The following is a 26253-nucleotide window of genomic DNA, read 5'->3' as shown; positions in this document are numbered from 1 at the left end:
GAGTCGTTGTTGGCCAGAGGGAGCAGGTCCCACAAGCTGAGAGGAGTGGTGCTGTAGCTGCCCGATGTCCACTCTCTTGGAACAAGAGGACAGGGAAGTAGAGAGCTATCAGGAGAGGGAAAGGGAAAACCATGAGGGAAAAAGGACAAAGGGGAGGGGAAAGCGTTGCCTGAATGATGGTAATGAGACTCTCAGGGGCCAGGAAGGCAGACTTACCAAACGTGGTTATGCTGAAAGAGATTCAGGCGGCAGCTTGTCACCTACAGGGAAACTGCGTTTGTTGGTTCCATAGGTGCCTGGATTCTCTCCCAGGGAGGGGGCAAATGGCCCCATAGGTGTCCGGTGGAGTTGCCACCAAGTACGTTACTGACCCAGATTCTTGGACTCTTCAGTGAACAGAAACTGATGAGAGGCCAGACGAGAAATTCAGGCGAGGCTTTATTGGGACTCATGCTGCAGCACAAGGGAGCAAAAACAAAGAACAGGTTGCCTTGCTTGCTCCCTGAAGCGGGGGGTGAGTTGGTCCTTTAAATGGGGTGAGGGTAGGGTCAGATCCATGGTTCAGGCGGTAGGGGTGGCTTGGGTGGTCTGCCCACCCTCTTGGTGGTGTCGTGGGCAGGAATCGTGAGTAGTGCACTCCTTTTGCTCCCAACACTTCAGAAGTGGCAGTTGGGTTTTTGGTCATTTTGTATATTGTTCATAATTTGCCCCATTTGCAGGTGCATAGTTATTTTTAGTCCCTTATGATTTCTTTGTATTCTATTGCTCCAGGAGATGTTTGTCCAGGTGTAAGCACTGTAGCAAAGGGTGCCAGGTCCCACCCAGTCTCACTAGTTCTTGCTGTGTGGCCTTGGACATCTTCCTGGAAGTCTCAAAACCTATTTATTTTAAGGATGCTGTGGTGAGGATTAAAGGTGGTTTCCACGTGACTGAGTGGATTCTGTAGGGCCTTTGGGGATACTGACATGCATAGTACAGTTAACCCTTGAACACCACCAGCTTGAGCTGTACAGGATCCACTTACATGTGATTTTTTTCAGTAAATAGCACTACAGTACTACTGGATCCCCAGTTTGCTGAATCTGAAGATGCGGAACCATGGTTCCAGAGCGTGGGTGAACTGTAAAGTTATATGTGCATTTTCCATTGCACAGAGGGTTGGGATCCCTAACCCCTAGTTATTCAAGGGTCAACTGTATATTCTGGATGATATAATTTCTCGGCTAAATGCTATGAAAAAAATAAAATTGGGTGATGTAGAAAAGAATGTGAGCAGAAGGCCTCACTGAGGGGGTGACATTTGAGCTAAATGAAAAGGAGCCAGCCATGGGAACATCTAGGGAAGAACATTCCAGGTGGGAACAGCCAGTGCAAAGGCCCTGAGGTGGGAACAAGCTTGAGTTTGAGGAATATCAAGAAGGATACAGCAGATTGATGGATTTCAGATGTTTAAGAAGTAGAGCCTACTGTCTTGCTTTGTCCCATTTGGGAAGGAGGGGCACAGGGGTCCAACAGCAGAGGGTGGGTCCTAAGCTGGACCAGTCCCTCTTTTTAAGGGCAGGTGGTGCCATGCATCCTCACATGAACTTGTGTGACCTGAATTCCCTTATGGAGAGAGGGAGGGTCAAAACTTTGCATTGGGCTAAGTGCTTCAGACATGTGCTTATAGTTCCATTCTCATGTGCACTGTGCCAGCCAGGTAGGAACCATTGTTATTCCTGCTTTACAGGTGAGAAAACTGAGGTCTGAAAGGGAGCATTCCTTTACCCGAAGTTGTAAACTTAGTAATAGAAGTATCAACCTTCAACCTATGTTCCTCCACTGACCAGCATGGGTACCTGCAGGTATTGGGGTGTCTCTGTCCCCTTTGGGGGCTTGTCCATCACTCCTAATTCGTGGTGCCAGCAGATCAGTGGTGGGTGCTTGTCCCACATTTGCTACATGAACCCGCTGTGGGTAGGGGTCTTCAGGGGGTGGAGGGGTGGAGATGCACAGGGCTCCCTTGCATGGGCTTGCCACGTGGGACATCACTGGAGGTGAGCCTGAGGAGGCTTGTCTGGATGAAGACACCAAGGCCCTGCAGACATGAGTAGCAGGGTTCCCAGGGTACATGGACTGCTGGAGGTGTGCTCTTGCCTGGGCTCCATCACCAGATAGATCGTCTAGGCTGGTCCTTGTGGGTCACTCTGCTTCCCGTGGCTGGGAGGTGCCCCCTCTAAATATAGCCCAGTGTGCTGAGCTCACGCCTATTTTCAGCCCAGGTTGGGAGGCAGCCAGGCCTTCCCCAGGCTCTCAGAGGAGCCACTGCTGCCTCTATCTGGTCCTGGTACTAGGCACTCTCAGCGACCCCCTGCCTGCCCAACACCCACCATGCCGGAGGAAGCCCAAGAAGGTAGGAAATGACTGTGAGGGAGGGTAAGGCCCCAATGCTGTGACCCTGTGGACCATGGAGAAACCTGGCCCCTTTCCTACTGACCTCACTTCCTTGACTAGTCATCAGTCACCGTGTCCTAGTTCAAGTAAAGGGACTGGCCCCCTATGCGTGAAGGAAGGGCCTACCATTCCCCTAATGTCTCCTCACCTCATACCTGTACCCCCTGCTGAGGACAGCAGGGAGGGGTTGGGGGCAGGGGAGGGTCAACTACAGGCTGTGACCAAGTGGGTGTGGGCTGGGTAGGCTGGCCCGTTAAGCTCTTCCTTCAGGGAGGGCACTGGGATTGGGGGCAGCCAGTGGTTTTGCAAAGCATTTGGGCACACGACCCAGGGACTGGGAGTGGATAGGCTTCTGGCCTCCAGTGTGGGCCTGTGTGGCCCCAACTGGCTAAAGGTTGGGGTCCCTTGGACTGGCTGGACTGACTTCTAGTTGAAGACTTTGGTGGCCACTTTCCTAATTGACTGACTGCATGCAAGATGTATGGAGGCTCAGAGGGGCCAGAGCAGGGACCTGGGAAGCTTCAGGTACAGTGCTGGCCAGGATGCAGGACCAGCTGCACCAAGGCTCCGGCTTGGCCCAACTAGACAAGTCCCCCCATCACATTTTCGACATTTTATACTGAATGGGAGGGGCCTGGCCCTGGGTGTGGGAGTGTTTGCTTCCTTTTGAGGTCTTTCTTGGAATGTTTATTTATTTATTTATTTTTGGCTGCGTTGGCTCTTCGTTGCTACACGTGGGCTTTCTCTAGTTGCGGCGCGTGGGGGCTACTCTTCACTGCGGAGCGCGGGCTTCTCATTGCGGTGGCTTCTCTTGTTGCGGAGCATGGGCTCTAAGCGCCCGGGGTTCAGTAGTTGTGGCTCACAGGCTTTAGAGCGCAGGCTCAGTAGTTGTGGCGCACGGGCTTAGCTGCTCCGCGGCATGTGAGATCTTCCTAGACAAGGGCTCGAACCCGTGTCCCCTGCATTGGCAAGCGGATTCTTAACCACTGAGCCACCAGGGAAGTACCCTTCTGAGGTCTTAAGGATGACATTTACTATGTGTTCTTCCTGGTAACACAAAGAACCCAAGATCAATTTAAAAGTGTGGGAAAAACACAGCCAAGTGCACAGAATTTAATACGAACCCCAATCCACCACCACCCAGACATAACGACAGACAGCACTGGTTTTTGTTTTACACATTTTTGAGCATGTCAAAGGTCAGTTTCAAGCAAATCATGAAGGTTAAGGTACTATTCTGAAAGTGTTAGACCCAAAGAGCCCAATCACCCTTGCGTCTATCAGGAGGTATCCCGCCAATGCCCCTGAATTTGTCATCTAGCTTCCAGCTAGGCATCTGGAGATCTTAAGGGGCCAAGATTTTTTTTTTTTAATTTGGCTGCATCGGGTCTTAGTTGCAGCATGCAGGATATAGTTCCCTGACCAGGGATCAAACCCGGGCCCCCTGCATTGGAAGCGCAGAGTCTTAGCCACTGGACCACCAGGGAAGTCCCAAAGGGGCCAAGATTTTAAGGGGGGTGGGGGGAAGCACCACCAGAAGAAAATATAATTTTTAGAAATCACAAAATAAATACTTCACTGGGTCCAAAAATAAGTAATTAAAATCACAAGAATGGTACACAGCCCCAATGACTAAATGGGCAGAGGCTGTGAACTAGGAAGCCACACAGATATTGGTCAGGCTCCCCAAGCAAAGACCCCCAACAAAATTGGTCAAGAAAGGCCTTTTCGGGCTTCCCTGGTGGTGCAGTGGTTGGGAGTCCGCCTGCCGACGCAGGGGACACGGGTTTGTGCCCTGGTCCGGGAAGATCCCACATGGCGCAGAGCGGCTGGGCCTGTGAGCCATGGCCGCTGAGCCTGCACGTCCGGAGCCTGTGTTCCGCAGTGGGAGAGGCCACAGCAGTGAGAGGCCTGCGTGTCGCAAAAAAAAAAAAAAAGTACCAGAAGAAAGGCCTTTTCTCATCTCCCAACTTAGCAAATATGTATGTGCACACTTATGTACACAAATTTTTTTTCTATGGAGATGCCTGTTGGTGGCGATATTGTACTCTTTTGGAGGCTGTGGACAACTGTTCCAGAGGACGATGTGATGATAGCTTAAAAGAAAAAGTCCCTGCTGTTTGACCTAGTAATCCTGCTTCTGGGAATCCATCCTTAATAACTATTGGGAAGTTGGGGGAAAGCCTTTATACTCAATGATGCGTGTCCTTTTCTAGGGGTTATTAATTTAGGAAGGGGATTGGAAACAACCTAAATGCCCAGGCAGCCTCAAAGAGATACCTGAGGGGAGACTTCAAAGGCAAGTGGAACAGTTCGCTAACAAAGGCGGGTCTCCTCTCATGATGTTGAGTGAGAACAGCAGGGCTCACAGCAGAATCCCACTTAGTATGAAAAAGGAGGCAGAGCTGAGGCTGGGAGCAGAAGGCAAAAAGCCGGCTAGAATAGGGCTGCTTCTGCTGGGGACCAGGAGAAGGCCCCAGGCACAGGGTCTGCAGGGAAAACTGACAGCAGAAGCAGGAATGAACTTCATGGGCTGTGGGTTGAGTTCTCTAAGGCTGATAAATTCTCTAGAAACGGGCAAGCAGAGAGGAATGCCTGAAAGTCCCTGAGGTGCTTGGAAGGAAACAAATGTTAAGTCAAGCAGCAACTTCTGCTACTGTGGGTGAAACACGCGTACGCAGTTTTCACGTTGTCTTGCTTCCAAATCACGGGTCACTCCTGAGTTGGTTTTAGGGGATCAGGAGCCAAATGCCCCTTCTACCTCTTCTGAGCCCCTGCTGCCGCTCGACGCCATCTAAAGGGAGGGCATGACCTGCTGGCTGAATCAGCCCCACGCTGCCCCTGCAGACACCGTGGCACCGACAAGGAGCAGGGCACCACTGGCTCCTAATCATGTGCAGGAGGTTCGCCTACACCGGGTGGAGTCCATCAGCGATCTACACAGTGGAGGTGAAAGGGTGCAGGGGAGTGGGACCCATGGACTGGGAGAAGGGAGGAAAGCAGGCGCACCTGCCGCCCTCCTGATCCCCCGTTTGCCCTGCAGGTTCACTATGGCCCTACCTGGCCAAGGAGGCGCAGCCATGGGATGAGCTGCTGGGCATCCTGCCTCCATCGATGTGCGCCCAGACCAGCTGCAGCCCTGTGCACAGCCGCGGCAGCTTCCTGCTGCTGCTTGCGCTGCTGGTGCTCACCTGCCTGGCGCTGGCTGTCCTGGCCGTCTACCTGAGTGGTAAGGAGGGCGCGGGAAGCCAGTGGAATGGAGAGACCGAGGCAGTGAAGGGCTGGGAGGGTCGGGTGTTGCAGGGTTGCATGTGGTCTGATAATCCCCCGTTACCGCCCACCTGTCTTAGTGCTGCAGAGCGAATCCCTACGCGTGCTGGCGCACACACTGCGAACGCAGGAGGAAGTGCTGCTCAAACTCCGGCTCGCCAGCCTCAGCCAGCTGCGGAGGCTCAACTCAAGTGAGGCCCGAGCACCCAGTTGAGATGCCACTTGGACCTGGGGCCTGGGGGTATGTGTAGCGGGGAATAAAGTGGCCACTGGTAGCTTTCCCCTCTCCCACTACTGCTCCACACTACTTCTTTGGTGAGGTTTTCGTATAAGAGCCTGATCTGACCCTGCAGCTGCAGCTGCCTGCCTTTCTTGCCTTCTCAAGCTAGGCCTAGCCAAGCCTTCTGGTGCCAGGGCCCCACATGGTGTGGCCCAAGGTCAGAGGAAGCGACACCAGCCTCCTGGCTCCTCTTGGGGCCTGTCAGCACCCTCTGGCCTCCTCCAGATAGCAGGTTCAGAAGTCTAAAAACAGCTGCCCACCCTGGTCACCCAAACTCTACTGGGCCTCCCAGTGGGGGTCCAGCCTCAGCTCTCAAAAGACAGGCTGGGCTCTGAGTAGGGGGAGGAGGGCTCCTGGGGAGAGATTATTTTGGAGGGCAAAGGTGAGATGGAGATAGGGAGGCCCAGCTGGGTCCAAGCCTGGGTTGGTGGATAGGGAGGGCAGGCAGGAACACCCAGAAGCCAGGGCCACAGAAGGTTGCACATTGTTTAATTATCTCTAAAATCTTTAAAACTCAGCATATAAATCCACTCCAGGTAGCCTCACCTCCCCACGGTGTAGTGGCAGTTGTCCAGATACTACCACCTCCCCCCCAGGAAAGTGGGTCATCCCAGGGCAGCAAGGCCTGAGAAAGGGACAGCCCTCTTCTGCCTGCCCCACAGCCCTGAGACAGGGCTGGCGCAGGGGCAAAGCGCGAAGGTCCCAAGTGGCCTGGCCTCCAGCCACCCACCCCCATGTCTGTTTTTGGTTTTGTCATTAAAAAAATAAAGCGACAATGCCTGGCAGGGACCAGGTATTGCACTGTCTTCTGTTAAAAATACGGGCAAGGATGTAGACAGTCTCCTCTTCGGCTGGTCCTCACAGGATGTCTGCCCGCTTGTCCCGCACGCGGCTGCGCGCCTTGGTCCTGGCTTTGAAGGCAGCAGCGTTGTACAGGTGCTGAGGTGGGACAAAGAGTGAGGGTCTAGTGAGCTGGGAGGAGGCAGCCCAGGGCTTCTCCTCCAGCCCCTGCAGAGCTCCAGGCCACAAGGAGTGGAGGGAAGACAAAGGGGCAAACCTTCTCAAAACGTGAGATTTTGCAGGCCTTCAGGGCCGTGGCATCCAGCACCAGCACAGGGCCCAGACCAAAGATGTCACGGAGTAGCTCGTTGTTCTGGGGGCAAAGAAGGCAGTGAGCTCAGGCCAGTCTGAAACAGCCAAGCGGGGTACCCCTTCCCTGTCTGCCTCCCCACCTGGAGGTGGTGGTGCATGCCGGAACCCAGCGCGTCCTTGAAGGCAGCGTAGACCCGGCGCCGAGCCCAGCTGTCCACATAGAGCACCTCAAGCCCGAAGCGAACTGTCTCCTCCTCACACTCGCCGCCCTGCAGGGTAGAGGGGCTGTGACTGGGCTTGGCAGCTATGCCTGGGGGTGCGCCCTCGCTAGGACGCATCCCTTCTCACACGTACCTCGACAAAGTGCAGCACAGCCCGGAAGGTAGAGCGTTGGCGCCGGCGGTCAGCCTTGGCCCGATACTTGTTGCTGTCAGTGGCCAGAGTGCGCAGCGTGCCGCAGAGGGCCTCCATGTCCTTGTAAACAAAGTCCTCCTGCAGTGGGAGTGATGGAGGACATAGGAGCAGAAGCCTGAGCTCTGTTGGCTTTTAACACAGTGGGGTCACCCAAACCCTTCCTTTCACCAAGAAAGTCATTTTCTTCTCTGCCTGACCCTCCCCTGCATCCCTTCTTGGCCCCTGCCTGTGCCAGACACCTCCGCTAAGGGGCCCCATCAGAGCACTTGGCCTCTGAGTCTGTGTTGGGGCTACTTCCCCTCCATAATGACCTAAGGCTACCTTGTTTTCTATGGCATCCCCTGCACCCAGCCTGAGATGGGCAGGTGGTGTCAGCAGGCACCCTCCCCTGCGCCACCCCCCCCCCCCCCGCGCCATCTCTCACACCTCAAGGTCCCGGGTGAGCTCAAAAAGCAATGCGATGGTCTCACCGGCAGCCATCCGCAGGTTCACACTTTCACTGGACAAGAGCTGAGGCAGCCAGGGCAGCTGCCTGGGGAAGGAGCAGGCTGAGCCATGTGTGTGGGCTGGGGGGCCTCTTCACCCTTCCCCTCCCACTCCCAGTGGGCAGTCACCCCTACCTGTCCAGGATGCGGCTGATATGGGCGCTGGGGCAGATGGTGACTAGCAAGGCCCAGGCCTGCAGGGCAGCACAGAGCAAGCCCTGCAGGCTGACAGGGACCACAGGGGCTGTGGAGCCACCCACACCACAGGACCGGCTGAAAATGCCTTCCAAGCAGGTGAGGCAGGAGACCAGGTCCTAGGGGCACAAGGAGGCAGGGGAATGGCTCAGGGGCAGAGCTAGGGCCTACGTGCTCTACTGCCTGTACCTGAAGGCCACTTACCTGTACATCGGCGGCAGCCACATAGCAGCCCAGGCCAAGAGCAGAAGCGCACTGCTGGGAGGAGGGCAAAGCCAGGCTGTGGTCAGAGAGTGAGCCTGGGTTCCCAGCCACGGGGCTCACCCTTGGAGCAGGGGAGCCTGGAGGCAGGTGGAACCCATGTCTCTGCTTAGGGATTAGGTGAAGGAAGGCTGTTACAGGGCAAGGAACACTCACGTGGAGCCGGGCAGCCGGGCTAGCTGTGCTGTCACTGAGCACAGAGACCAGCAGGGGCTGCAGGCTGTGGAATAACTCCTCACCCTTGGGTCCAGGGCCCAGCTGAATGCACAGCAGGCCTAGCACAGCAGCGGCAAGGGCCTGTTCCTCGCCCTTCCCTGCAGGGATGCCTTCCAGTCAGTCAATGCAGCAAGGGTCAGTACCCAGCCAGTTCAGGCCCCCCGTGCGCCCCCAGGCCCAACCTTTCTTGAGGCACTTTTCCAAGGCATCAGCCAGTGTGAGGCGGCGCTCCAGCAAGAAGTCGGGGAGTAAGTGTGCTGCTAGGGCCAGACGCAGGCTCTCAAGAGCACCCTGCCGGGTCTTGGCACTGGGGGAGGAAGAAAGGGGTTTTGTGGGCCAATCCTACCTGGGTCACATTTGGCATGGGCTAAGCAGGGACATGGGAAGGGACTGGTTGGAAGTCAGGGGTACCTCTTGTCTGTGAGGCAGTCCACATATTCCTTCAACTTCTCCTCAAGGTCTTCCTGCTGACCCTGCTCATCCACGGCATCCCCCCCTGCAAGGCCAGCTCGTCATCCCCGCTTCTTGCCCTAGCCCCCGGAGCCCCACTGAGTCCCTGCCATATTCCCACCCACTCTCACCAAAGCTTTCCTCTGCTGCGGTGCTAAGAAGGCTGGGACATTCACTGGTGGTGCTGCGGGCCTCACTGGCTGCCTCATCCTCACTGGAACCTGAGTCAGCTTGGGTACTGCTCCGGGCACCTAGGAGGGTGGAATGGGGCACATGGTCTGCCTTCATTGATGAGTGATGGCTGGGGTTACCTCACCCGGCCTCATGACCCCACAAGACAGAATGCTGCCCTTCTCAAGGCTGAAGTGGGAGGCACAGAGGCTGATGCCGGGGACTCTGAGCCAGGAAGCAAGAGAAAGGGAAAGAAGTCTATCTGCCGGGGAGAGTCACACGCCAGGCCCAACCACCTGACAGGCTTGGTGAGCAGATCCTCCCTGAGACTAGAGCTTGCTTTAAGAAGGAGACTTAGAGGTGGGCAGAGGCGGAAGGGGCTGCACAGGCCCTACCTAGGCCTGTGGCTCAGCCTGCAGTGGGGCATATCCAGGCGCATCCTGGGGGAGTTCAACCACCAGCCCAGATTACTCCCCAAAATGGCCAGGGAAAGGGTCAGGGAAGTCTGACAGAACCGGGGTTCAAATCCCAGCTCTACATCTTAACAGGGGCGTAACCAGCTCAGGTGCCTACTCTTCAAAGCCTCAGTTTCTCCGTTGTAAAAGAGATGAGAAACACCTCTTCTGGGCAAGGTTAAGTGAAGACAATGACTGGACAAGTGACTAGTTATGGCTCTTCGGTGGGCCAACAAGCTCATCAGGTCACCCATCAGCACTGGGGGCAGAGGCCCAGCTCCTAGTGGATGTTAGGTGAATGCCCCAGGCCTCAAGCATACTGTCTCCTGAGCCCCCCTTGGTCCACTCCAGGCCTTCAGCCCTGGGTGGATGGACACACAGGCTCCTCCTGACCCTGGGAAGTGCAGAAATCTGAGTGGCCCCTGACTTCATGAGCCCTTGAAAAAGGTGAACACAGCAGACTGTGAGGGTCAGCAGAGCTGGAACACTTATGTGTAAGGGCAGCTGCTGCAGCAGGACCCCCAGACAGGTTCTGGTCACCAGGCTGGCCCTACTTCCAGGAACTACGTACATACTCCCTGTGCCTGCCGGACAAAGTCCAGCACACACTGCTCAGTCCTCTCTCACTGCCCTAGCTGACCAAAGCAGCCCAGCCTTCCCTCATTTGTTTCACCATGCCATGGTCCCTCCAGATATCAGGCCCTCGCCCAGCGTGTTGCCTCTAAATGGTGCTCTCCTCTTGACCTTCTCAAGACTCACCCAGAAGCCCCTCCCTTGAGGCTTCCTTGGTTCCTGTCTGGGACTGACACCACTCCGTGAACTCGTCCCCCAGCACTAGGCCTTCTGGAGTATTGCTGCTTTCATCAGTGTCCCCTTGTAACCAAGCAGGACCCTATGGGGTCTTACTGGGACAGACCCCTCCACCATATCCTCTGTTGTAGCTCATCTCTGAAGTTCCTAGATAATAGTATCAGATGCACATTTCCTGAGTTGTTTTAAAGGTGCTAAAACCACCACCAAATGGAAGAAGTTAACTACATGATGACCGTGAGCACGTAGCCCCCAGACCTACTGGAGCCTAAGGATTGATAATGTTGACACCATGACACTGCCCTGTTACCTCACCATCAACCAATCAGAGAATTGTGCACGAGCTGATCACATTCGCTGGGACCCCTCTCCCTCACCTCGCCCTTAAAAACGCTTTACAGGGATGTCCCTGGTGGCGCAGTGGTTAAGAATCCACCTGCTAATGCAGGGGACACGGGTCTGATCCCTGGTCAGGGAAGATCCCACATGCCACAGAGCGCCTAATCCCGTGCGCCACAACTACTGAAGGCCACGTGCCCTAGAGCCCGTGCTCTGCAATACGAGAAGCCACCACAATGAGAAGCCCCCGCTCGCCGCAACTAGAGAAAGCCAGCGCGCAGTAACGAAGACCCAATGCAGCCAAAAAAAAAAGTGCTTTATAGAAACCCTTTGGGGTGTTCAGGGTTTTTGAGCACCAGCCACGGCTTCTTCTTTTATTCGCACCTTACAGTAAACATTACACTTCCCTTCACCATAACCCGGTGTCAATGATAGGGACAGAGTAAAAGGACAAAGCAAGTAATTAAATAGTTAATCCCAGTAAGGGATTATAAGTAAAGAAAAAAGTATGGGAGACCCTGTAAGTTAATGATCACTCAAGAAAGCAGGTTTGCTTAACCACAAACCCATGCAACAGAAGCATGAGACATGCTCCAAAACAACACAACAATGGTGGAATGTGACCCACATCCTGCCCAGTGAGCTCCATAAATTAATGATTCCCAGGACACACTCCTCTGCATGCACTAAAAACAAAAATATAAGGAAAGGCTGACATTATACTAAAACTTGAATTATTTTATTATACATTACTGCCTTTTTGCTCATTTCCATTGCACCATGACAGTCCTGCTTTGACCATGTAATGACAAGAAAACTCCCCACGTGGAGGAGGAGCTGATGAAGGAAGCTTGATGTCTACTCAAGGATGAGGAAGCAGGTGGTCTTCTCCCCCTCCCCACTCTCCCTTTGATTATAAAACTGTAGCCCACTAACTTGTACCCGATTAATTTGGCTATATTTGGTAAAAATGGTTAAAGAAAAAAAAATTTTTTCCCACCTACAAAAAATTATGTTTTAATAAATATTAAATTTTAGTTTTGCTAATTGAGGTCAGTACCTACTGTCTAAAACTCACTTTTCAAGACAGGATTAAGATGGCAGAGGAGTAGGATGGCGAGCTCACCCTCTCCTATAAGGACATTAAAAATACACCTACCAGTGGAATGATTCACACATACCTACTGAATGCCGGAGGAACACCTCAGACTTCCTCCTCCTCAGACTTCCGAAAGGGCAAGAAAACCTCCACATAACCGGGAAGGGCAAAAGGAAAAAGAAAGGGAATTCCCTTGCGGTCCAGTGGTTAGGACTCCACGTTTCCTCTGCGGGGGTCATGGGTTCCACCCCTGGTCAAAGAACTAAGATTCCGAAGCAGTGAGACTTAAAAAAAAAAAAAGAAAGGCGGGGCGGGGTGGGGAAGGAATCTAGACACTAGGAATCTAGTGCCCCAGGGAAGGAGCAGTGAAGGTAAACATATTCCAGCACCCTGGGAAGCCTGATCCCTGACAGGGACCTTAGCCTAGACAAAGGGGAAGGTCCAGACCCTACGAGGACAGTGCAGCAATGTGTTTGCAATGGCAAAAGGAGAGTAATCTGCACATAAGGTAGTCACCTCCACCCTGTGCACCACCCTGTGCACCACCCTGTGCACCAGAGCCTGAGACGCTCCTCTGTTGGTGGGGGTGGGGTGCTGAATATCAGGCTCCAGAGGTCAGACCAGGGTTGGCTGTGTGGAGACAGCTTGAAGAGGCTGGACTGTGGCAAATGAGGGTGTACTCCTAAGAAGCCTAGGTCCGGACTTCCCTGGTGGCGCAGTGGTTAAGAATCCTCCTGCCAATGCAGGGGACACGGGTTTGAGCCCTGGTCCAGGAAGATCCCACATGCCGCGAAGCAACTAAGCCCATGCACTACAACTACTGAGCCCGCGTGCCACTGAAGCCCACGCACTTAGAGCCTGTGCTCTGCAACAAGAGAAGCCACCGCAGTGAAAAGCCTGCGCACCACAACAAAGAGCAGCTCCCGCTCTCTGCAACTAGAGGAAGCCCGCGCATAGCAACGAAGACCCAATGTAGCCAAAAAAAAGGGCAGCAGCAGCCTAGGTCCGCCAGAGAGAGAAGGCACAATTACTTGGGGGGTGGGTATGGGAAAAGGGGTGGGAAAATTAGGGGGCTGGGATTAACATTTACACAATATATATAAAATGGATAATCAACAAGGACCTGCTGTAGAGCACAGGGAACTCTACTCAGACCCTATATCTGAAAAAAGGAACTTTCCTGGTGGTCCAGAAGTTAAGACTCCACGCTCCAAACACAGGAGGTCTGGGGTTCGATCCCTAGTCAGGGTACTAGATCCTGCATGCCACAACTAAGACTCAGTGCAGCCAAATAAATAAATATTAAAAAAAAAAGAATCTGAAAAAGAGCAGATATATGTAAATGTGCAACAGAATGACATTGCTGTATACCTAAAACAAACACAATATGGTAAATCAACTATATGCTAAAATAAAAGAAAAACTGAACTAAGAGAAAGAGAAGGAAAAAGAAAAGGAAAGAAGGAAGGAAGAAAGAAAGAGAGAAAGAAATCCCTACTCTATTCCCCTCAGGCCTCAGGGACCTAGGCTGGAGTCACATCCATGGAGCTTAAGCAGGTTGGGTCCAAAGGCAGGACTGTTGTGGGCCTGAGCGAGCCGGGGAGGATGTGCCAGCAGATGAGCCCTCTTGGACCTGGAGTGCCTGGTCCCTTCTGGATGAGACAAAATCTCCAGATCAAGGCAGACCCTCCTACAGCTAAACCAAACATAGTGCACCCAAAGGATGGTGGACCCTCTGGGCTAGAAGAGCTTTGAAAAGTCACCTGGGGGCTCCCCTGGTGGCGCAGCAGTTGAGAATCCACCTGCCAGTGCAGGGGACACGGGTTCGATCCCTGGTCTGGGAAGATCCCACATGCCGCGGAGCAACTAAGCCCGTGCTCCACAACTACTGAGCCCGCGTGCTGCAACTACTGAAGCCCGTGCGCCCAGAGCCTGTGCTCCACCACGAGAGAAGCCACCGCAATGAGAAGCCCACGCACTGCAACGAAGAACAGCCCCCGCTCGCCGCAACTAGAGAAAGCCTGCGCGCAGCAACGAAGACCCCAACACGGCCAAAAAACAAATAAGATTAAAATTTTTTTAAAAAGTCACCTGGGCTGCACGTCTCCTGGTGGTGGAGTTCCCACCTCCATCCTCCTTCCATAGAGTCCCCCACCAAAGTACACTCAATACTGTCAGCATCGTGGTTTTACAGGGGTTGCGATTTGTCTGGAGGGTGAAGGGTAAGAGGGAAGAAGTGAGGAGACACAAGCCCTTGGGTGTTTCTTCTGGCACATTCTACTCTCAGTTACAACCCAGGAACAGGACTTTCTTTAACTAAGGCTCTGGTTGCCCTAAGACCCAAAGTTGGGCATGCATAACCCTGCCACCATGTGGCAGTTAAGAGTAACAACAACTCTAAAAACAGTGCTTCTGGATACTTAATATTCACAAGGCCTGTGGGGCCGTAAATAAATGATACCTGCCCTGGAGAAATGTCTGGGAGTAGGTAATCAAAACAGAATTCAAAACAGATCCAATTTTAAGAGGTACATTTTACTCTCACTGTTTCAAAAAAAAAAGCAACCAAAAACATACTCAGCATCGCTAATTATTAGAGAAATGCAAATCAAAACTAAAAGGAGGTATCACCTCACACCAGTCAGAATGGCCATCCTCAAAAAGTCTACAAACAGTAAATGCTGAACAGGGCGTGAAGAAAAGGGAACCCTCCTACACTGTTGGGGGGAATGTAAAAGGGCACAGCCAGTATGGAGAGCAGCAGTGAAGTTCCTCAAAAAAACGAAAAAATGAGCAATCATATGATCCAGCAATCCCACTTCTGGGAGAATACCAAGAAAACACCATAGTTCCAAATGGCTCATGCACCCCTACGTGCACTGCAACAGTATATACAATAACCAAGGCAAGGAAGCAACCAAAATGTCCATCGATAAATGAATGGATAAAGAAGATGTGGTACATGTATACAATGTAATATTGGCCACAAAAAAGGACAAAATAATTCTATTTGCAGCAACAAGAAGGACCTAGAGATGATCACAGTAAGTCAAAGAACCAAAAACATCTTATGATATCACTTATGTGTGGAATCTAAAAACTGATACAAATGAACTAATTTACAAAACAGACTCATAGATTTAGAAAAGAAACTTATGGGTAATTCCCCATGGGTCCGGTGATTAGGGCTCTGAGCTTTCACTGCCAAGGTCCGGGTTCTATCCGTGGTCACGGAACTAAGATCCCAGAAGCCGCACGGCATGGCCAAAAAAAACAAGAAAAGAAAAAGAAAGAAATTCATGGTTACCAAAGGGGATAGAGGGCAAGGAGGGATAAATCTGTAGGTTGGGATTAACATATACACACAAATGTATATAAAACAGACAATCAACAAGGACCTACTGTAGAGCACAGGGAACTCTACTCAACACTCTCTCATAACCTTTATAGGAAAAGAACTCGAAAAAGAATATATATATAACATTCTCTTTTTTGTACATGTGAAACTAACAAACACTGTAAATCAACTATACTCCAATAAAAATATAAAGAAAAAAATCAATAACAGGAAAAACATTGTAAAAAACACAAACATGTGGAGGTTAAACAATATTTTACTAAACAACCAGTGGATCACTGAAGAAATCAAAGAGGAATTCAAAAAATACCTAGAGATTTCTGACAACAATGCTATGAGATTGGAAATCAATTACAAGAAAAAAACTGTAAAAAACACAAATACATGGAGGCTAAACAGTGCACTACTAAATAACCAAGAGATCACTGACGAAATCAAAGAAGAATAAAAAAATACAGAAACAAATGATAATGAAAACAGGACGACCCAAACCCTATGGGACACATTAAAAGCAGTTCTAAGAGGGAAGTTTACAACAATTCAATCTCACCTCAAGAAATAAGAAAAATCTCAAACAATCTAACACTACACTTAAAACAGCTAGAGAAAGAAGAACAAAGAAAACCCAAAGTCAGTATAAGGAAAGAAATCATAAAGATCAGGGCAGAAATAAATGAAATAGAAACGAAGAAAACAATAGCAAAGATCAATAAAACTAAAAGCTGGTTCTTTGAGAAGATAAACAAAATTGATAAACCTTTAGCCAGACTCACCAAGAAAAAAAGGGAGAGGACGCAAATCAATAAAATTAGAAATGAAAAGGGAGAAATCACAACTGACACCACAGAAATACAAAGAATTACAAGAGACTACTACAAACAACTATATGCCAATAAAATGGACAACCATGAAGAAAGGGACAAATTCTTGTAAAGGTTCAATATTCCAAGACCGAACCAGGAAGAGTTAGAAAATATAAACACACTTATCACAAGTAATGAAATTGAAACTGTAATTTAAAATCTTCCAATAAACAAAAATCCAGGACCAGGTGGCTTCACAGGTGAAGTCTATCAAACGTTTAGAGAAGAGATAACACCCATCCTTCTCAAACTCTTCCAAAAAATTGCAGAGGAAGGAACACTCCCAAATTCATTCTATGAGGCCACCGTCACCCTGATACCAAAACCAGACAAAGATACTACAAAAAAAGAAAATTACAGACCAATATCATTGATGAATATAGATGCAAAAATCCTCAACAAAGGGGCTTCCCTGGTGGCACAGTGGTTGAGAGCCCGCCTGCTGATGCAGGGGACACGGGTTTGTGCCCTGATCCGGGAGGATCCCACATGCCGCAGAGCGGCTGGGCCCGTGGGCCATGGCCGCTGAGCCTGTGCATCCGGAGCCTGTGCTCCACAACGGGAGAGACCACAACAGTAAGAGGCCCGCGTACCGCAAAAAAAAAAAAAAAAAAAAAAATCCTAGCAAACAGAATCCAACAACACACTAAAAGGATCATACACCATGATCAAGTGGGATTTATCCCAGGGATGCAAGGATTCTTCAATATACGCAAATCAATCAATGTGATACACCGTATTAACAAATTGAAGAATAAAAACCATATGATCATCTCAATAGGTGCAGAAAAAGCTTTTGACAAAATTCAACATCGGTTTATGATAAAAACTCTCCAGAAAGTGGGCACAGAGGGAACCTACCTCAACATAATAAAGGCCATATACGACAAACCCACAGCAAACATCATTCTCAATGGTGAAAAACTGAAAGCATTTCCTCTAAGATCAGGAACAAGACAAGGATGTCCACTCTCACCACTATTATTCAACATAGTTTTGGAAGTCCTAGCCACGGCAATCAGAGAAGAAAAAGAAATAAAAGCAATACAAATTGGAAAAGAAGAAGTAAAACTGTCACTGATTGCAGGTGACATGATACTGTAGAGAATCCTAAAGATGCCACCAGAAAACTACTAGAGCTAATCAATGAATCTGGTAAAGTTGCAGGATACAAAATTAATGCACAGAAGTCTCTTGCATTCCTATACATTAACAACGAAAAATCAGAAAGGGAAATAAAGGAAACAATCCCACTTACCACTGCAACAAAAAGAATAAAATACCTAGGAATAGGACTTCCCTGGTGGCGCAGTGGTTAAGAATCCTTCTGCCAATGCAGGGGACACGGGTTCGAGCCCTGGTCCGGGAAGATCCCACATGCCGCAGAGCAACTAAGCCCATGCACCACAACTACTGAGCCTGCGCACCTAGAGCCCGCACTCCACAATGAGAGAAGCCACCACAATGAGAAGCCTGTGCACCACAACAAAGAGTAGCCCCCGCTCAAGACAACTAGACAAAGCCCGCATGCAGCGACAAAGACCCCAAACAGCCAAAAATAAAAATAAATACATTTATTTAAAAAAAAAAACCTAGGAATAAACCTGCCTAAGGAGACAAAAGACGTGTACTCAGAAAACTATAAAACACTGATAAAAAAAATCAAAGATGACATAAACAGATGAAGAAATATACCATGTTCCTGGACTAGAAGAATCAATATTGTGAAAATGACTATACTACCCAAAGCAATTCACAGATTCAATGTGATCCCTATCAAACTACCAATGGCGTTCTTCACAGAATTAGAACAAAAAATTTTACAATTCGTATGGAAACACTAAAGACCCCGAACAGCCAAAGCAATCTTTTTTTTTTTTTTTTTGCGATACGCGGGCCTCTTACTGTTGTGGCCTCTCCCATTGCGGAGCACAGGCTCCAGACACACAGGCTCAGCGGCCATGGCCCGCGGGCCCAGCCACTCTGCGGCATGTGGGATCTTCCCGGAACAGGGCATGAACCCGTGACCCCTGCGTCGGCAGGCGGACTCTCAACCACTGCACCACCAGGGAAGCCCTGCCAAAGCAATCTTGATAAAGAAAAACAGAGTTGGAGAAATCAGGCTCCACAACTTCAAACTATATCACAAAGCTACAGTAATCAAGACAGTATGCTACTGGCACAAAAACAGAAATATAGATTAATGGTACAGGATAGAATGCCCAGAGATAAACCCATGCGCATACGGTCACTTAATTTACGACAAAGGAGGCAAGAACATACAATGGAGAAAAGACAGCCTCTTCAATAAGTGGTGCTGGGAAAACTGGACAGCTACATGTAAAAGAATGAAATTAGAACACTCCCTAACACCATACACAAAAATAAACTCTAAATGGATTAAAGACCTAAATGTAAGACCGGACACTATAAAACTCTTAGAGGAAAACATAGGAAAAACACTCTTTGACATAAACCACAGCAAGATCTTTTCTGACCCACCTCCTAGAGTAATGGAAATAAAAACAAAAATAAACAAATGGGACTTAATTAAACTTAAAAGCTTTTGCACAGCAAAGGAACCATAAACAAGACAAAAAGACAACCCTCAGAATGGAGAAAATATTTGCAAATGAAACAAAAGACAAAGGATTAATCTTCAAAATATACAAACAGCTCATGCAGACCAACATCTAAAAAACAAACAATCTAATTAAAACATGGGCAGAGGACCTAAACAGACATTTCACCAAGGAAGACATACAGATGGTCAAGAGGCACATGAAAAGAAGCTCAAACTAATTATTAGAGAAATGAACATCAAAACTACAATGAGGAATCACCTCATGCCGGTCAGAATGGCCATTATCAAAAAATCTAGAAACAATAAATGCTGGAGAGGGTGTGGTGGAAAGGGAACCCTCTTGCACTGTTGGTGGGAATGTAAATTGATACAGCCACTATGGAGAACAGTATGGAGGTTCCTTAAAAAACTAAATATAGAACTACCATATGACCTAGGAATCCCACTACTGGGCATATACCCTGAGAAAATCATATTTCAAAAAGATACATGTACCACAATGTTCACTGCAGCACTATTTACAATAGCCAGGACATGGAACCAACCTAAATATCCATCAACAGATGAATGGATAAAGAAAATGCACCACATATATACAATGGAATATTACTCAGCCATAAAAAGAAAGGAAATTGAGTTATTTGTAGTGAGGTGGATGGACCTAGAGTCTGTCATACAGAGTGAAGTAAGTCAGAAAGAGAAAAACAAATACCATGTGCTAGAGCATATATGGAATCTGAAAAAAAAATGGTACTGATGAACCTATTTGCAGGGCAGGAATAAAGATGTAGACATAGAGAATGGACTTGAGGACACAGGGTGGGAGGGGGAAGCTGGCACAAAGTGAGAGTAGGATCAACATATATACACTACTGAATGTAAAATAGTTAGCTAGTGGGAAGCACAGGGAAATCACCTCCATGTTTTGCGATGACCTAGAGGGGTGGGATAGTGAGGGTGGGAGGGAGGCTCAAGAGGGAGGAGATATGGGGATAAATGTATGCACATGGCTGATTCACTTTGGTGTACAACAGAAACTAACATAGTTTTGGGAAACAATATACTCCAATAAAGATCTATTAAAAAATATATATATATCTAAAGAGAAATGACAGTGAAAACACCACATCCAAAACCTATGGATGGGATGCCACAAAAGCAGTTCTAAGAGGGAAGTTTACAGTGGTACGTTTGCTACCTCTGAAAACAAGAAAAATCTCAAATAAAGCAACATAACCTACACCTAAAGAAACTAGACAAAAACGACAAACAAAACCCAAAATTAGTAGAAGGAAAGAAATCATAAAAATCAGAGCAGAAATAAATGAAATAGAGACAAAGAAAACAGTAGGAAAGATCAAGGAAACTAAAAGCTGGTTCTTTGAGAAAATAAACAAAATTGATAAACCTTTAGCCAGACTCAACAAGAAAAAAAAAAGAGAGTGGGCTCAAATCAATAAAATTAGAAATGAAAAATGAGAAGTTACAATGGACACCATAGAAATAAAAGGGTCATAAGTGATTACTACAAACAACTATATGCCAATAAGATGGACAACCTAGAAGAAACGGACAAATTCTGGGGAATTCCCTGGTGGTCCGGTGGTTAGGACTCTGCACTTCTACTTCCAGGGGCCCAGGTTCAATCCCTGATGGGGGAACTAAAATTCCACAACATGTAGGGTGCAGTTATAAATAAACACTTAGGGGCTTCCCTGGTGGCGCAGTAGTCGAGAGTCCGCCTGCCGATGCAGGGGACACGGGTTCGTGCCCCGGTCCGGGAAGATCCCAAATGCCACGGAGCGGCTGGGCCCGTGAGCCATGGCCGCTGAGCCTGTGCGTCCAGAGCCTGTGCTCCACAACGGGAGAGGCCAAAACAGTGAGAGGCCCGCGTACCGCAAAAGAAAAAAAAAAAAAACGGCTCAGTATAAATAAACACTTAAAAAATTGTTTTAATTAAAATTAAAAAAATGGACAAATTCGTAGAAGTAACCAGGAAGAAACAGAAAATATGAACAGACCAATCATAAGTAATGAAATTGAAACTGTGATTAAAATACTTTCAACAAACAGGAATTTCCTGGTGGCGTGGTGGTTAGGAATCCGCCTGCCAGTGCAGGGGACACGGGTTCGAGCCCTAGTCCGGGAAGATCCCACATATCGCGGAGCAACTACGCCCGTACACCGAAAATACTAAGCCTGCACTCTAGAGCCTGCGAGCCACAACTACTGAAGCCTGTGCACCGCAACAAGAGAAGCCACCACAATGAGAAGCCTGTGCACCACAACAAAGAGTAGCCCCTGCTCGCCGCAACTAGAAAAAAGCCTGCGCGCAGCAACAAAGACCCAATGCAGCCAAAACAAAACAAAACGAAACAAAATGTGGTACATATATACAATGTTACTCAGCCGTAAAAAAGCATCAAACAGGAATCGGAACCAAGATGGCAGAGTAGGACATGCCCTCACTCCCTCTTGCGAGAACATCAGAATCACAACTAGCTGCTGGACAACCAACAACAGGAAGACACTGGAACTCACCAAAAAGGATACCCCACATCCAGACAAAGGAGAAGCCACAGTGAGATGGTAGGAGGGGCGCAACCACAGTAAAATCAAATCCCATAACTGCTGGGTGGGTGACTCACAGACTGGAGAACACTTATACCACAGAAGTCCACCCACTGGAGTGAAGGTTCTGAGCCCCACGTCAGGCTTCCCAACATGGGGGTCTGGCAATGGGAGGAGGAATTCCTAGAGAATCAGACTTTGAAGGCTAGTGGGATTTGATTGCAGGACTTTGACAGGACTGGGGGAAACAGAGACTCCACTCTTCGAGGGCACACACAGAATATTGTGTACATTGGGACCCAGGGGAAGGAGCAGTGACTCCAGGGGATACTGAAAGAGACCTACCTGCTAGTGTTGGAGGGTCTCCTGCAGAGGCAGGGGTGGCTGTGGCTCACCGTGGGGACAAGGAAACTGGCAGCAGAAGTTCTGGGGAGTACTCCTTGGCGTGAGCCCTCCCAGGGTCGGCCATTAGCCCCACCAAAGAGCCCAGGCAGGCTTCAGTGTTGGGCTGCCTCAGGCCAAACAACCAACAGGGAGGGTACCCAGCCCCACCCATCAGCAGTCAAACGGATTAAAGTTTTACTGAGCTCTGCCCACCAGAGCAACAGTCAGCTCTACCCACCACCAGTCCCTCCCATCACGAAACTTGCACAAGACCCTTAGATAGCCTCATCCACCAGAGGGCAGACAGCAGAAGCAAGAAGAACTACAATCCTGCATCCTGTGGAAGGAAAACCACATTCACAGAAAGATAGACAAGGTGAAAAGGCAGAGGGCTATGTACCAGATGAAGGAACAAGATAAAACCCCAGAAAAACAACTAAATGAAGTGGAGGTAGGCAACCTTCTGGAAAAAGAATTCAGAATAATGATAGTGAAGATGATCCAGGACCTCGGAAAAAGAATGGAGACAAAGGTTGAGAAGATACAAGAAATGTTTAACAAAGACTTAGAAGAAGTAAAGAACAAATAAACAGAGATGAACAATACAATAACTGAAATGAAAACTACACTAGAAGGAATCAATAGCAGAATAACTGAGGCAGAAGAATGGATAAGTGACCTGGAAGACAGAATGGTGGAATTCACTGCTGCGGAACAGAATAAAGAAAAAAGAATGAAAAGAAATGAAGAGAGCCTAAGAGACCTCTGGGACAACATTAAACACAACAACATTCGCATTATAGGGTTCCCAGAAGGAGAAGAGAAAGAGAAAGGACCAGAGAAAATATTTGAAGAAATTATAATCGAAAACTTCCCTAACATGGGAAAGGAAATAGCCACCCAAGTCCAGGAAGCACAGAGAGTCCCACACAGGATAAAACCAAGGAGAAACATGCCGAGACACATAGTAATCAAACTGGCAAGAATTAAAGACAAAGAAAAATTATTGAAAGCAGCAAGGGAAAAACGACAAACAACATACAAGGGAACTCCCATAAGGTTAACAGCTGATTTCTCAGCAGAAACTCTCAAGCCAGAAGCCAGTGGTATGATATACTTAAAGTGATGAAAGGGAAGAACCTACAACCAAGATTACTCTACCCGGCAAGGATCTCAGTCAGATTCGATGGAGAAATCAAAAGCTTTACAGACAAGCAAAAGCTAAGAGAATTCAGCACCACCAAACCAGCTCTACAACAAATGCTAAAGGAACTTCTCTAAGTGGGAAACACAAGAGAAGAAAAGGACCTACAAAAACAAACCCAGGCCCGCGTACCGCGATGAAGAGTGGCCCCCGCGTGCCACAACTAGAGAAAGCCCTCGCACAGAAAAGAAGACCCAACACAGCCATAAATAAATAAATAAATAAATAAATAAATTAAATTAAATCATATGGGCTTCTAAGAAGACCTCTGCTTAAAAAAACAAACAAACAGGGGCCTCCCTGGTGGCGCAGTGGTTGAGAGTCCGCCTGCCGATGCAGGGGATACGGGTTCGTGCCCCGGTCCGGGAAGATCCCACGTGCCGCGGAGCGGCTGGGCCCGTGAGCCATGGCCGCTGGGCCTGCGCGTCCGGAGCCTGTGCTCCGCAACGGGAGAGGCCACAACAGTGAGAGGCCCGCATACCACAAAAAGAAAAAAAAAAACAAACAAACAAAAAACCCCAAAAAAAACCCCAGAAGAATTAAGAAAATGGTCATAGGAACATACATATTGATAATTACCTTAAACGTGAATGGATTTAAATGCTCCAACCAAAAGACGCAGGCTTGCTGAATGGATACAAAAACAAGACCCATCCATATGCTGTCTACAAGAGACCCACTTCAGACCTAAGGACACATACAGACTGAAAGTGAGGGGGTGGAAAAAGATATTCCATGCAAATGGAAATCAAAAGAAAGCTAGAGTCGCAATACTCATATCAGATAAAATAGACTTTCAAATAAAGAATGTTACAAGAGACAAGGAAGGACACTATATAATGATCAAGGGATCAATCCAAGAAGAAGGTATAACAATTATAAATATATATGCACCCAACATAGGAGCACCTCAATACATAAGGCAACTGCTAACAGCTATAAAAGAGGAAATGGACAGTAACACAATAATAGTGTTCTTTAACACCTCACTTACACCAATGGACAGATCATCCAAAATGAAAATAAATAAGGAAACAGAAGCTTTAAATGACACAATAGACCAGATATTTAATTGATATTTATAGGACATTCCATCCAAAAACAGCAGATTACACTTTCTTCTCAAGTGTGCACAGAACATTCTCCAGGATAGATCACATCTTGGGTCACAAATCAAGCCTCAGTAAATTTAAGAAAATTGAAATCATATCAAGCATCTTTTCTGACCACAACGCTATGAGATTAGAAATGAATTACAGGGAGAAAAACGTAAAAAACACAAACACATGGAGGCTAAACAATATGTTACTACATAACCAAGAGATCACTGAAGAAATCAAAGAGGAAATCAAAAAATACCTAGAGACAAATAACAATGAAAACACGATGATCCAAAACCTATGGGATGCAGCAAAAGCAGTTCTAAGAGGGAAGTTTATAACTATACATGCCTACCTCAAGAAACAAGAAAAATCTCAAATAAACAATCTAACCTTACACCTACAGGAACTAGAGAAAGAAGAACAAACAAAACCCAAAGTTAGGAGAAGGAAAGAAATCATAAAGCTCAGAGCAGAAGTACATGAAATTGAAACAAAGAAAACAATAGCAAAGATCAATAAAACTAAAAGCTGGTTCTTTGAGAAGATAAACAAAATTGATAAACCATTAGCCAGACTCATCAAGAATAAGAGGGAGAGGGCTCAAATCAATAAAATTAGAAATGAAAAAGGAGAAGTTACAACAGACACCACAGAAATACAAAGCATCCTAAGAGACTACTACAAGCAACTACAAGCAAGCCAATAAAATGGACAACCTGCAAGAAATGGAAAAATTCTTAGAAAAGTATAACCTTCCAAGACTGAACCAGGAAGAAATAGAAAATATGAACAGACCAATCACAAGTAACGAAACTGAAACTGTGATTAAAAATCTTCCAACAGGGCTTCCCTGGTGGCGCAGTGGTTGAGAGTCCGCCTGCCGATGCAGGGGACACGGGTTTGTGCCCCAGTCTGGGAAGATCCCACATGCCATGGAGCGGCTACGCCCGTGAGCCATGGCCGCTGAGCCTGCGTGTCCAGAGCCTGTGCTCCACAACGGAAGAGGCCACAACAGTGAGAGGCCCGCATACCGAAAAAAAAAAAAATCTTCCAACAGGGGCTTCCCTGGTGGCGCAGTGGTTGAGAGTCTGCCTGCTAATGCAGGAGACACAAGTTCGAGCCCTGGTCTGGGAGGATCCAACATGCCGCGGAGCAACTGGACCCGTGAGCCACAACTACTGAGCCTGCGCGTCTGCAGCCTGTGATCCGCAACAAGAGGCCACAACAGTGAGAGGCCCGTGCAACGCGAGGAAGAGTGGCCCCTACTCGCCGCAACTGGAGAAAGCCCTCGCACAGAAACTAAGACCCAACACAGCCAAAAATAATTAATTAATTAATTTTAAAAAAAGCTAACGCAGCCACAGATATAATAAAAATAAATTTTAAAAAATCTTCCAACAAACAAAAGTCCAGGACCAGATGGCTTCACAGATGAATTCTATCAAACATTTAGAGAAGAGCTAACACCCATCCTTCTCAAACTCTTCCAAAAAATTGCGGAAGGAACATTCCCAAACTCATTCTATGAGGCCACCGTCAGCTGGATACCAAAACCAGACAAAGATACTACAAAAAAAGAAAATTACAGATGAATATCATTGATGAATATAGATGCAAAAATCCTCAACAAAATACTAGCAAACAGAATCCAACAACACACTAAAAGGATCATACATCACGATCAAGTGGGATTTATCCCAGGGATGCAAGGATTCTTCAATATACGCAAATCAATCAATGTGATTGATACACCATATTAACAAATTGAAGAATAAAAACCATATGATCATCTCAATGAGTGCAGAAAAAGCTTTTGACAAAATTCAACACCGGTTTATGATAAAAACTCTCCAGAAAGTGGGCACAGAGGGAACCTACCTCAACATAATAAAGGCCATATACGACAAACCCACAGCAAACATCATTCTCAATGGTGAAAAACTGAAAGCATTTCCTCTAAGATCAGGAACAAGACAAGGATGTCCACTCTCACCACTATTATTCAACATAGTTTTGGAAGTCCTAGCCACGGCAATCGGAGAAGAAAAAGAAATAAAAGCAATACAAATTGGAGGGCTTCCCTGGTGGTGCAGTGGTTGAGAGTCTGCCTCCCGATGCAGGGGATGCGGGTTCGTGTCCCATTCCGGGAGGATCCCACATGCCACGGAGCAGCTGGCCTCATAAGCCATGGTAGCTGAGCCTGCGCGTACGGAGCC

General features: G+C 48.1%; 2 protein-coding genes across 3 annotated transcripts in view; one reads left to right on the top strand and one right to left on the bottom strand.

The window, feature by feature from the left end:
* The first annotated feature begins 124 nt into the window (after positions 1 to 124).
* LSMEM2 (leucine rich single-pass membrane protein 2) lies at positions 125 to 6320 on the top strand. Its single transcript, XM_081245238.1, has 3 exons — positions 125 to 5382; positions 5477 to 5662; positions 5784 to 6320. Exons 1-3 carry the CDS (start codon positions 5241 to 5243, stop codon positions 5915 to 5917), a joined length of 462 nt encoding a protein of 153 aa, XP_081101364.1. The 5' UTR covers positions 125 to 5240; the 3' UTR covers positions 5918 to 6320.
* A 131-nt stretch (positions 6321 to 6451) lies between these two features.
* IFRD2 (interferon related developmental regulator 2) overlaps positions 6452 to 26253 on the bottom strand; it is a 36362-nt gene continuing 16560 nt past the window's right edge. Inside the window, exons 2-12 of one of the 2 annotated variants that reach the window (XM_081245237.1) lie at positions 9228 to 9347; positions 9058 to 9142; positions 8829 to 8953; positions 8587 to 8744; positions 8374 to 8424; positions 8110 to 8288; positions 7916 to 8021; positions 7430 to 7567; positions 7216 to 7344; positions 7041 to 7136; positions 6452 to 6922 (exon numbers count right to left, since the gene is read on the bottom strand). In XM_081245237.1, coding sequence (XP_081101363.1) covers positions 6842 to 6922; positions 7041 to 7136; positions 7216 to 7344; positions 7430 to 7567; positions 7916 to 8021; positions 8110 to 8288; positions 8374 to 8424; positions 8587 to 8744; positions 8829 to 8953; positions 9058 to 9142; positions 9228 to 9347 — 1268 coding nt within the window. In that variant the 3' untranslated portion in view covers positions 6452 to 6841. Of the gene's footprint in view, positions 6923 to 7040; positions 7137 to 7215; positions 7345 to 7429; positions 7568 to 7915; positions 8022 to 8109; positions 8289 to 8373; positions 8428 to 8586; positions 8745 to 8828; positions 8954 to 9057; positions 9143 to 9227; positions 9348 to 26253 lie in introns of both variants that reach the window. The other variant, XM_081245236.1, reaches the window with a different exon arrangement.

This window comes from Mesoplodon bidens (genome assembly GCF_964165515.1).
Source record: "Mesoplodon bidens genome assembly, chromosome: 10".
NCBI classification, from domain to species: Eukaryota; Metazoa; Chordata; class Mammalia; order Artiodactyla; family Ziphiidae; genus Mesoplodon; species Mesoplodon bidens.
The sequence above is the reverse complement of the archived record's forward strand: the minus strand, read 5'-3'. Positions and strand labels throughout refer to the sequence as shown.